The sequence below is a fragment of the Podarcis tiliguerta genome (genome assembly GCF_965153285.1).
Source record: "Podarcis tiliguerta genome assembly, chromosome: 8".
Classification (NCBI taxonomy): Eukaryota; Metazoa; Chordata; class Lepidosauria; order Squamata; family Lacertidae; genus Podarcis; species Podarcis tiliguerta.
The window spans coordinates 8,306,657-8,318,191 of NC_139541.1; the positions used below are offsets into that span (position 1 = coordinate 8,306,657).

The 11,535-nt window shown below is 54.9% G+C and overlaps 1 protein-coding gene across 2 annotated transcripts; it reads right to left on the reverse strand.

Annotated features, from left to right (window-relative positions):
- Positions 1–961: 961 nt before the first annotated feature.
- Positions 962–11,246, reverse strand: SLC25A34 (solute carrier family 25 member 34). Of its 2 annotated transcripts, XR_014514545.1 has the most exons (6): positions 10,555–11,246; positions 8,464–8,529; positions 3,458–3,610; positions 2,725–2,859; positions 1,704–2,471; positions 962–1,428 (listed from the first exon to the last, which is right to left on the reverse strand). XR_014514545.1 is itself a non-coding variant. In XM_083454232.1 (5 exons), exons 1-5 carry the CDS (start codon positions 11,011–11,013, stop codon positions 2,295–2,297), a joined length of 990 nt encoding a protein of 329 aa, XP_083310358.1. In that variant the 5' UTR covers positions 11,014–11,246; the 3' UTR covers positions 962–2,294. The 2 variants fall into 2 exon arrangements, 1 of the variants encoding a protein (XP_083310358.1); XM_083454232.1 differs by having other exon boundaries at positions 962–2,471.
- Between the last annotated feature and the right edge of the window lie 289 nt (positions 11,247–11,535).

The following is an 11,535-nucleotide window of genomic DNA, read 5'->3' on the forward strand; positions in this document are numbered from 1 at the left end:
TTAGTCATGTCCGACTCTTCGTGACCCCCTGGACCAGAGCACGCCAGGCACTCCTGTCTTCCACTGCCTCCCGCAGTTTGGTCAAACTCATGCTGGTAGCTTCGAGAACACTGTCCAACCATCTCGTTCTCTGTCGTCCCCTTCTCCTTGTGCCCTCCATCTTCCCCAACATCAGGGTCTTTTCCAGTGAGTCTTCTCTTCTCATGAAGTGGCCAAGTATTGGAGCCTCGGCTTCAGGATCTGTACTTCCAGTGAGCACTCAGGGCTGATTTCCTTCAGAATAGATAGGTTTGATCTTCTTACAGTCCATGGGACTCTCAAGAGTCTCCTCCAGCACCATAATTCAAAAGCATCCATTCTTCGGCCATCAGCCTTCTTTATGGTCCAGCTCTCACTTCCATACATCACCACTGGGTAAACCATAGCTTTAACTATACGCTTTTTGCCGCAACCCTGAGCTTATTTGGGGGAAAGGTGGACTAGAGATAAGAAGTGAGAACATAGAATGGGGAGGGGGACCCACTGAAGCCTCTTACCTGTGGGGTTGCACAGGTGGGTTCTGTGTAGGCAAGAGAGTACATTGTGATTCCATCTCTCTCTCTTTCTGTCTCTCTGACAGCGTTTGCACAAAGGGATTTATATAGCGCTCCCCAATATTCCTACACCACACACACCATCATCTGAGTGACCCTCACAACAACCTTGTGGGGCAGGCCAGTCCCCTTGTTCCCACCCCTGACTTTTTAAAGGCGCTTTAGCAACTCAGGGTTCACTTGACTTTCTAGATTTGTGCTGGTTGGGGGACAGGGGCTCCCTGCCCACTCCCCTGGAAAGAAAGCGGGGGCAAGGAGACCTAATGTGGCTTAGAACCCACCCCCAGACCTATTTGCTGAACTGAAGGTTGCCTACTCATCCATGGAAACCCCCCCCCAAATGACACCTCCTGAGAGAGGGCTATAAATACAACAAAGTAGAAACAATCTTTATTGGGCTTGAGCTCTGCCCAGCCACTGGGCTCCTGTTACAGCAGCTGTTGGAGGAAACAAGATCACCTTGCTGAGCAAACCTGCCACCCCCCCCTTCCCCAGTCCCGGCGGGAGGGGGGGTGCTCTGCTCTTGGCAAGGTGCAAGGAGGACAGGCGGGAACTTGGCAGGGTCCAAATGTCAGAGGCTAAGGCGTTGCCTGCGTCGCAGATGTCTCCGGAGGATTTCGACCTCGACCCAAAACACAGCTCTGCTGTTCCTGAAAGCGGCCACAGCTGCTCTCCTGCTTGCACTCCTCGAACTCCCATCTGATGGGTTCAGAGGTTCAAAACAGACCTCTTGTCAGCTCTCCAGGGTTTCAGGCTGGGAGACTGAACCTCCTGGGACTGCCTGCAAATGGCAAGGAGGCCACAGAGCTACAGCACCTTCCCCAACTCCCGAGGACTGAATGGGCTTTGTGAGGGTGCCACTGCCGCTAAGACAGAAGCCTCCGCCTCTTCAAAAAGCAGGAGCCTCTTCTGCTAAGGGCGACTCAATTTGCCTCTCACTCTCCGCACATGTGTTTCGTCTTTCTGCTCACCTTTCCCTGTCGCTTCTTTGGTTTCCTCCTCTTCCCCAGGCACAAGCAGGGGTGTGTGCTGCAGTCTACCTTAGACCCAAGCTTTGGAGCCTTCTGCACTGGCCCATCAGGCCTCATGACTGGGAGAGGCTCGCCGGGCCAGCCTTCTCATGCCATTTACCCTTTTATTTTGGTCTGTTAACGCCTGGTGCCCATTCTCTACCCCTCTGGTTGCAGGGCGTGCGTGTCCCAAGGCAGGGAATGGACAGGATACTGTTTGCAAGCCACCCAACACCCAAATCTGCACAGGTGGGGCTGCAGCAAGTCTGGGGGTGCCCCTCCCTGAGCAGCCTCACCCCTCCCAAAAAAGGTAACGTTGATGTGGAGCTGCTCCTGCGTCCTTCTCGTGCACCGAGTGTGTGTTTGCAATTCTTGCTTTTCAGAAAACCACAAAGTTGGTTCTTGGAGGCCACTTCTCTGGTGTCACACGATGAGTGAGAAAACGAGATGGGGAAGAACCAGGTGCTCCCCACTGTCTCCTGGAAGAAGGGGCTGTACGACCGCCCCCCCACCCAAGACCTCTGGTCCAGGGAAAAGAGGACAGGCAGCGCCCCACTCTTCATTCCAGAGCTGCCTGGGAAAAGACCAGCCTCCCAGTCCAAGTTCTGGTCCCATCAGTGAGGCGGGGAGAGGGAGGAAGAGAGCGGACGCCCCTCTCTCTCTGGAAACGTCCTCTTTTCTTGCAGGGTTTTCAAGCCCCCTGGAGCTGGTAGGTGAATTTCCTCAGTTCGTCCCAGAAGAGGAGGCTGAGAATGGTGTGTGGTCCCAGGCGGAGGTAGGCAGGCCCCAGGCCCTTGTAGAGGGCCAGGACACCCTCCTTGCCAGTGACTTGCACCACACAGTCGAAGAAGCCGCGGTAGTGCTTGCCCTGTGGGTGGCAGAGGGGAGAGCGCCTGGTTAAAAGCAGGACCCATAGCCGCGGAACAAGGGTGCTGCAACTCCTCTCGGTGGGAGCTGGGAATTCAGCAGCACCTTGGGGGGCTGCAGCTGCTCCCCATCCCTGAACTATGCCCCAGGCTGCTTCTATTTAGGCTCAGAGCCATGAAACTCCTCACCTCCCTCCACAAGCTTCTTGGGGTTCCTAAGGCTGCCAGTGACCACCCCTGGCATGAGAGACTTACCATGCCCAGCTCGTCCACTGGCTGGTTGTAGAGTCTGGTGCTCACCACGTCGAAGGGTGTCATAGCCACAGCCACAGCCACGCTGCTGATCATGCCACCAGCAAGCGCCACCATCCAGCTGTCTTTCTTGAACCACTGTGGGCAGAAGAGGGCAATAGTAAGGGGGGGAGAGTCGGCCCCACCCCACCCGCTCTCGACAGCATCAGGATCGAGAAAAGCCACAAAGGCTGAATATTGTATTTATTTATTTAAGGTATATACCAGCTTCCTCCCCAAAGCAGCCCACGACGGCCAACACACAAGCGATGAAACAGTTAAACCATGTAAAGATAAAGCAGGATAAAGGTCTTGAATTAAAAGGTTTGTTGGAAGAGGAGGGTGTTCAAGCAGGTGCCAAAAGGCAACAGAGACAGCGCCTGTCACACATTTAATGGGAGAGAATTCCAAGGGGTTGGTGCCACCACCCAAAAGGCCCCGCTCCTATCCTGTGTGGAACGGATGTCCTGATGAACTGGCCACCCTCTGCAGAGTGCAGGGATCAAGTGGGGTATAGAAGGGGTGAGAGGATCAAGGAATTGAACAAACTGGCAGGGCTCATCTTGGAAAGGGGTTTAGGACGGGGTGGGTCTGAGGTGCTGCTGATAAGCTAGACCTTTGTTCCAGAGGCAATGACAAAACCAGAGCCATGCAACTGCCATGGACCATCTCCCCCACCTTCTGGCCCCCTCCTCACCTTTTGCTTCCTGACCCACTCTTTGGCAGAGGCGAAAGTGGCCAGCTGGACGGCCGAGCCCACCATGACGCGAGGCACGGCCCCGTTCACCCCTCGCCACAGTCCCAGAAGGCCCTGCTTCTTGTAGATGGTCTCAAAGGCACTGGAGACACTCTGCAGGGGGAGAAAAGCTGCAAGGGTTAGTCTGCAGGGGGCAGCAGAGAGCAGGGGCAGCTGCCTGCATTGGCCCACTGTGGCAGGACACTCATCTGTGGCTTTGCCCCCCTCTTCTCAGTCTGGGGGGGGGGAGGCAGGAAGGAAAGCCACACCCTTCTCAGGCTTCAAGCAGATCCTCCCCATAAATATGGGAACTATAGTTTACCCCTTACAGAGCTACAGTTCCCAGGATTTGGAGGTGATGTGCATTAAATCATAGAAATGTAGAAATGGATGGCGTCCCAAGGGCCATTTAGTCCACCCCCCTTAAAATACTGTCCCCTATCCAATTTACTGCCCCTTATCCCCTATCCAATTTGAAACCTGCTTAGCTTTGCAAATGTGCTAGCAGTTTTATTGCTTGCGCCACTAGGATGACTAGTTTTGTAGCTTCGTTCTCTCTCTTTCCAAGAGAAACACCATCATGCCAGCGAGATGGTTGCCTCAACCCAGACTTAATCTGAAGGCAGTGGCGTAGCGTGGGGGGTGCAGGGGGGGCCGGCCGCACCGGGCGCAACATCTGGGGGTTAGGGTTAGGGGGCGCAAATCCACGGGTTGGGGGGCGCAAATTACCTGCCTTGCCCCGGGTGCTGACAACCCACGCTACGCCACTGTCTGAAGGCAAAGGGGCCAAGCCTACGAGGTCAAATTGCAGTTCCTCCTCTCTTAGTGATGAAGAGCTGCACTCCAGACTCCTGCGGGGCTCAGGAAGGGTTTTGACGGAGTGCAAATTACCAGGGACACCAAAGAGCCCATTTTGCTTTGGACAAAACAACAACAACAACAACCCTGCCCCACCCACCAAGGCTGTTGTTGCATGCATCAGACAGGAGAAATAATAATAATAATAATAATAATAATAATAATAATAATAATAATAATAATTTATACCCCGCCCATCTGGCTGAGTTTCCCCAGCCACTCTAGGCGGCTCCCAATCAAGTGTTAAAAACAATACAGCATTAAATATTAAAAACTTCCCTAAACAGGGCTGCCTTCAGATGTCTTTTAAAGATAAGATAGCTGCTTATTTCCTTCACATCTGAAGGAAGGGTGTTCCACAGGGCGGGTGCCACTACCAAGAAGGCCCTCTGTCTGGTTCCCTGGTAACCTCACTTCTCGCAGTGATGGAACCACCAGAAGGCCCTCGGCGCTGGATCTCAGTGTCCGGGCAGAACGATGGAGGTGGAGACGCTCCTTCAGGTATACTGGAGCAAGGCCTTTAAAGGTCAGCACCAACACTTTGAATTGTGCTCGGAAACGTACTGGGAGCCAATGCAGAAAGAGATCTTGCAGGGGGAGTACCTCTGAAATGAAATGAAGACTGTTCTCTTGGTTCCGTGGGCCTGAAATTGAGGCCCACTTAAGGTCCAAAGCCATCCCCAGCTGGTAATCCCCCCACCCAGACCTGGTCCACCCATGAGGCAGGGTGAAGCAGCTGCCCTGGGCGGCAGAAAACCCTGAAGTGGCGCCCCTGTGGGCCCCTGCATGCCCAGGGCAGGCGGCATGGTCCTCTTTCACCCCAAGTGGTGAAATGGCATGCTCTGGCTCTGCCCCCTCACCCCAGAAGTGGTCCTCCTCTCTAATGGGGGATCTGGATTTCACATAAGCCACAGCAAGACTGAGGAACGCCAGAGGACACAAGAGCCAAGTGGTCCATCTTCATTTCCATTGACTTCGGCTCCATGGCCACGGATGACTTCATGGGCACATGATGGAAGGATGCCCTTGCCAGGGAACGCAGGTGCAGCACACAGACCAATGAATCTGCAGACCCTCCAAACGTCCCTATTTTCCAGGGACAGTCTCAGATTTACAGAAGCCATCCTGGTTTCTGATTTGATCCCGGAATGTCCCGTTTTTTCCTTAGGATGTCCCTATTTTCATCAAATAAATGTTGGAGGCTATGGAGTTATGCCACCCCCGAGCCAAGGAGATAAGTAACCAGACAACCTTTAGAAGACATCTGAAGGCAGCCCTGTATAGGGAGTTTGTTTTAATGATGTTTTATTATGTTTTTATATATGTTGGAAGCCCCCCCCCCCCGAGTTTGGGGCAACCCAGTTGTTGTTGTTGTTGAATAAAGGGTAAAGGGACCCTGACCATTAGGTCCAGTCGTGACCGACTCTGGGGTTGCTGCGCTCATCTCGCTTTATTGTCCGAGGGAGCCGGCGTACAGCTTCCGGGTCATGTGGCCAGCATGACTAAGCCGCTTCTGCAGAGCAGTGCACAGAAATGCCGTTTACCTTCCCGCCGGAGTGGTACCTATTTATCTACTTGCACTTTTGTGCTTTCGAATTGCTAGGTTGGCAGGAGCAGGGACAGAGCAACGAGAGCTCACCCCGTCGCGGGGATTTGAACCGCCAACTTTCTGATTGGCAAGTCCTAGGCTCTAGAAGCTGTTCTTTTCATTGGAGAAATATTGGAGGGTATGAATCTCATACCTCTGATTTACAGTGTTATTGAACGCTGTGGGTTTACTCTGCATAAAACACCTGAACACAAGTTGAACCAGGTGAGGGATGGAGTGTGGTGGATACTATCCAGGCCAGAGCTCTGAATCTCCTGATCTGAGGGTGGGTGGGCTCAGGGAGGGCAAAGGGAGCCACTAAGCAGAAGCCCTCTGGCCACTGGGCCTGGGCCTGGGACCAGCACACACTGGTGGCACAGCTGGAGGTCCCTTCCCCCTTTGCTTCCGCCTCCCTGCTGGGAGAGAAGCCAGCCGGAGGGAGCTCAGGCCAAGGGGGAGGGTGCAGAGAGGACGTCCGTGTTTTGCAAAACAAACATGCTGAGGTGGTTGGAAAGCAATCCGTGCGGAGCGGCACAAACAGCTGACGTCACCTGAGCTCAGGAACAAGCCAACGTCACCCTCTGCCCTCTCTCCTCCTTCCCCAACTCCTCCCATTCGGCAACTCTGGATGCTGCAAAACACTCGCTTGGTTCTCAGGCTGGCAAAGTGAGAGGGCTGAGATTCTCCTTAAAAGCAAGAGAGCCCCCACCCCTGTTCCGTTCTGCCCCGGGAACGGGGTAGGGGAAATTCAGCGGCAGAGGCCAGGCATAATCCAAATTTAAACCTAATGGGGCAGAGAAAAGAAGAGGAAGCAGAGTCTGCCTCTAACATGCCATAAGCCATGGGTAGGCAAACTAAGGCCCGGGGACCAGATTCGGCCCAGTCGCCTTCTAAATCCGGCCTGTGGACGGTCTGGGAATCAGCGTGTTTTTACATGAGTAGAATGTGTCATTTTATTTAAAATGCATCTCAGGGTTATTTGTAGGGCATAGGAATTTGTTCCTCCCCCCCCCCAAAAAAAAATATAGTCCGGCCCTCCACAAGGTCTGAAGGACAGTAGACTGGCTGAAAAAGTTTGCTGCCCCCTGCATGAAGCTGTCTAAGATGGCACGCTAAATATTGGTGTGGTGGGCATATCAGAACCCCCTGGAAGAATAAGAATAGCCCCTGTTGGCTGGAACAGGGCTGAGCAAAGCCAGACAATATCGCTGGACTTCAACTCTGGCCATCCCTTATACCACCCCTTATACCGAGGCAGTCCATGGGTCCATCTAGGTCTGTCTCATTTATACACTGACTGGCAGCAGTGGCTCTCCAGAGCTTCAAGACAGGGGTCACCCCCAGCCCTACTTGGAGACGCTGCCGGGTCTCAAACCTGTGACATTGTGCATGTAAAGCAGAAGCTCTGTCACTAAGCTATGGCCCTTCCTTGGCCGTCTTGGCAGCTGGGAGTTGGAGTCTAACGCCATCACCTATAAGGGCACTGCGATGCCCATCCCTGCTCTAGAGGCGCCTCTGGCCTCTTTGTCAATGAACCAGCCCTCCTCTGCGGCGACTGCTAGGACCCGGGACAGTGGTCAACAAGGAGAGCTGCTCCAAGCCATTTTGCAGGCTCAGGAAGAAGTGGCACACACACACACAGGCGTAACACGTCACTGCTGCTGCTGCTGACCACCCCACAAGCACCGCCTGAGGCAGCTGCCTCACCCTGCCTAATGGAAAGGCCGGCCCTGGCAGTTACGGTGGCTGCTGATTGGCTGGCTGTCGTTTATACAGAAAGTGCCAAGATGATGCTGCCAGAGCATGGTAGCCCTCAGCCCAAAGGTCTTGGGTGTGCTCACCCAGTGCTTTCTTCCTGGCTGGCTGTGTCTATCAATCCTTGCCCCTCTTCTCTGCAGCAACAAACCCCTTCCCCTTTAAATGGTCCTAGCTGGGGGGGGGGGGCGGAGGTTCCGCTAAAGCGTCTGCTCTGCATGCAGAAGGTCATTCCCAGTTTTAAAAACCTCAGTGCCTAGGACTTGCCGATCGCATGGTCGGCGGTTTGAATCCCCGCGGCGGGGTGAGCTCCTGTCGTTCGGTCCCAGCTCCTGCCCACCTAGCAGTTCGAAAGCACCCCTAAGTGCAAGTAGATAAATAGGTACCGCTTTATAGCGGGAAGGTAAACGGCGTTTCCGTGCACTGCTCTGGTGCTGGCTCGCCAGAGCAGCTTCGTCACACTGACCACGTGACCCGGAAGTGTCTCCGGACAGCGCTGGCCCCCGGCCTCTTAAGTGAGATGGGTGCACAACCCTAGAGTCGGACACGACTGGCCCGTACGGGCAGGGGTACCTTTACCTTTTTATTGGCAGCTGATGGCTAGGTGGCCTGGCATGATAGAAGACGGTTTTCTGTGTTCCTCCTGCATACACAACAGACTAGACATCACACACACACACACACACACGCACACACACAGAGGCCATCCCCTGCAAATTCACCTCCCAAAGCCTCATCGCCACCACCCTCCTGACCCCCAGCTCACCTGGTGGTTGTGCTGGTGCCCCACGGCGATGGCGGCCAAAGTCTGGGCCTGGAGATGCGTCTTGACCTGGAGTCGCAAGCAGAGGAGAAAGGTCAGCGAGAGCAGAGGCGGGTGGCGGGAGTCCCGTCCCCCCCTCCCTGCAGATTGTTTGAACCACTGGCTCCTTTGCAGAAAGAGGAGGACTCTGCCCGGCCTTGCAGGCAACAATAACGCCTCCACCTTCTCTGCTCTGTCGACACCCTGGAGAGGTACCTTGGGGACAGTTACATAACTCTACCTGGCTGGCGATCAGACTTTCGAGCACCCCGGGAAGGTGCGGCGCAGCTCCTCTTCCCAACGGCCAGCCCCTAGGCCAAGTTACAGAGGGCTTACGGTCCGCCTCACCCTCAGGGAAGTGGATCCTCATTTCAGGCAGGCTGGAGCCCAGTGGGTGTCCATGTGGGTGGGTTCTCCCTGAACCGTGCAGTGTGGACACTGGAGATTTTGCTAGAGTTTAGCAGGGTCCTGCCAGCAGGTGTGCCGACTTCCATAAAATATTGGGGAGGGGGCCCAGGTAGGTCCCATCCCACATCATCACAAGATGCAGCACACACGTTTGAATGGCAACACCAATCAGATTTTTTTTTGGGGGGGAGGAGCCCCTTCAAATATTTTATTGGGTCGGCTCCTATGATTGCCAGGTCTTGGCCTCGTCTTCAGAAGTCCTGTGCTCCTCTGAAGGGTGTGTTAGGCTGTAACACAGACAGCAAAATAGCCACCCTTCCTCTATGCCCCCAGCTCTCTAAGCATGTCTTAACCACCAGGTCTTCAGAAAAATAGGTACCCCCCCCCATCTTTTCCTCATTGGTGCTCACTCTGTGCCGTATCTTTTAAAGTGCACAACTTTCCCTTCATTCTGTGCTGGACCTCAGCATCCTCTGAGCTACTTGGGATTCTTGTTCAGACCACAGGTTGGTGGGTGGAGAAAGGCTCTCACCTGGGCTCCTCCGGCATCAGGATAGGGCCAATGGGAATTGCAGCCCAAAACACACTAGGGACAAGCTTGATCACGACTGATAGGCCGTGCATTTCACATGCACTTAAAAAAAACCCTCTAGCAAAGAGGGATTCTGCATCCCAGGCACAAATGAGCAAGATTGCCCCAAATTGGGGCACATGATTTCTCTTCTGGGCAAGGAGGAGGCTGTGAGAAGGTCAGCCATCCCCTGGGAATCTTGCTCCTACGTTGCCCAAACACATTTCACAGCCTGCCTTCGCTGGGACAAGACTCTTGGCAGCTTTACAAAACAGGAACAGCTTCTCAGAATGCTGCAGAGCAACTTTTGCAACCCCACACAGGGCTGGTCTGTCCTAAAGCTCTAGGACGGACGGTTGGACAAACAGACAGACCCAAGCAACCAGCAGCCATTTTCCGGGGTGGTTGGTAGCTGTTTGTGGAAGAAACTGCTCAGCCCTCCAGGGTTTTTCCGTTTCTGTCCTGCCGTTCCTCCAAGGAACTCACAGTGGTATATGTAGTTCCCTCCTCCTTTTATTCCCCCATCTACCCTGTGAGGTGGGTGAGTCTGAGACTGGCTCAAGACTATACTTTCAGGGATCATCCAGTGAGCTCCATGGCTGTTTGGGAATTTGAACTCGGCTCTCAATGAGCAAGGGGTGGGGGAATGCCACAGCTGTTCTACAGACCGCCAGCGGGTATCTGAGAGACACAGCAAGAGAGGCGCAACAGGAATGCCTCAGATGTGGCAGACCTGTGCTGAAAAATCCCATTTCTGACACAAGCACAGTTCATGGCCAGAGGCCAACTGCCTCAGCTTCCTGCTCTGTAAAATGGGAGCAAGCCATGTGAAAGGGAAACCGCCTGATGCACGGGCAAAACAGGGCACGGGTTCACTGCAGATTTGTGGGGCTCGGCCAGCTTTCTGCCTGCCTCAGTTCTAGCTCTGCAAGATGGGGATAATGAGAACTGGCCTGTGTGCAAGGTTCAGATGACAAAATAACATATTTCTACTTGCTACAAAGCAGAGACACAAGGCTGCCCGCTGCCCTGAAGCCAGCTCGGCTTGCCAGGCAGAGCATTACCAGGAGACTCACCAGATAGGCTGGGCTGCCCACGAAGGCCCCCAGCGCCCCGGCCACGGCCCCCGCCACAATGGTCCCGCCCGGCTGCTGCGTCAAGCCGATGTCTTCGGCGTGGGAGTAGAAGAAGAAGCGCACACCGTTCATCAGTCCCTGGTAGAGCAGCCCGGCTGTCAGGCCTTTCTGGAGCCCCCGGAGTCCATCAGCCCGGCTGACAGCCACCATGGCGTGCAGGACCCCCCGGTAATGGCGAGGGTAGGTGCCCCGCGAGCGGAGCTCCCCTTGCAGCTGCAGGCGGGTCTTCACCACCTCCAGAGGGTTGGTGAAGACGCAGGCCATGCAGCAGGCCGTGGCCCCCAGCACAAAATCCACCGGAGGAGAGATGGAGAGCATGGCTGCCGTGGGGCTGCGTGGGGGCTCCATGGCGTGGCCCCCGCTGGCCCAGCTGTTGGTGGGGACGACCAGGCAGGACATACAGGGGGGGTCTCCTCTGAAACTGAGCTAGCAAATCTCTGTCTCCAGAGAAGCTTGGTGGGACCACAGGTGGGCCCGGCAGGAGCCTGCTCGGCCAGTACCAATGCCGCCACCAACTCCTCCTTTCCTAGGGAGATCAGCCCCTCTCCTCCGGCAACCAGCTCCTCTCTTCCTGCCCTGCTCTCCAGCTTGCTTTGTGCCATGCAAGGTTGTTTGTGCCACTTGAGTGACACCTTTGGGCTTATATCGCTGCCAGCCCCCTCCCTCAGCTGACTCTCCGCCTCTGGGAGGGATGTTTGGGTGGTGCCTTCCTCTCTACAGTATTTGCCTGGGTGCCAGGGAAGGGGTTGGGCGAGGGAGGGAAGCAGGCAGAATGTAGGGGAAAGTTCACACACACACACACACACACACACCCTTCTGCCTGCCTCCCTCTTTTGTTTACTGGAGATCATTTTCCTCCTGAGCTTGCAGGAACACACTGCTCTGCAAGTGGGAGGCCGGGGGGGGGGGGGGGGAGAGAGA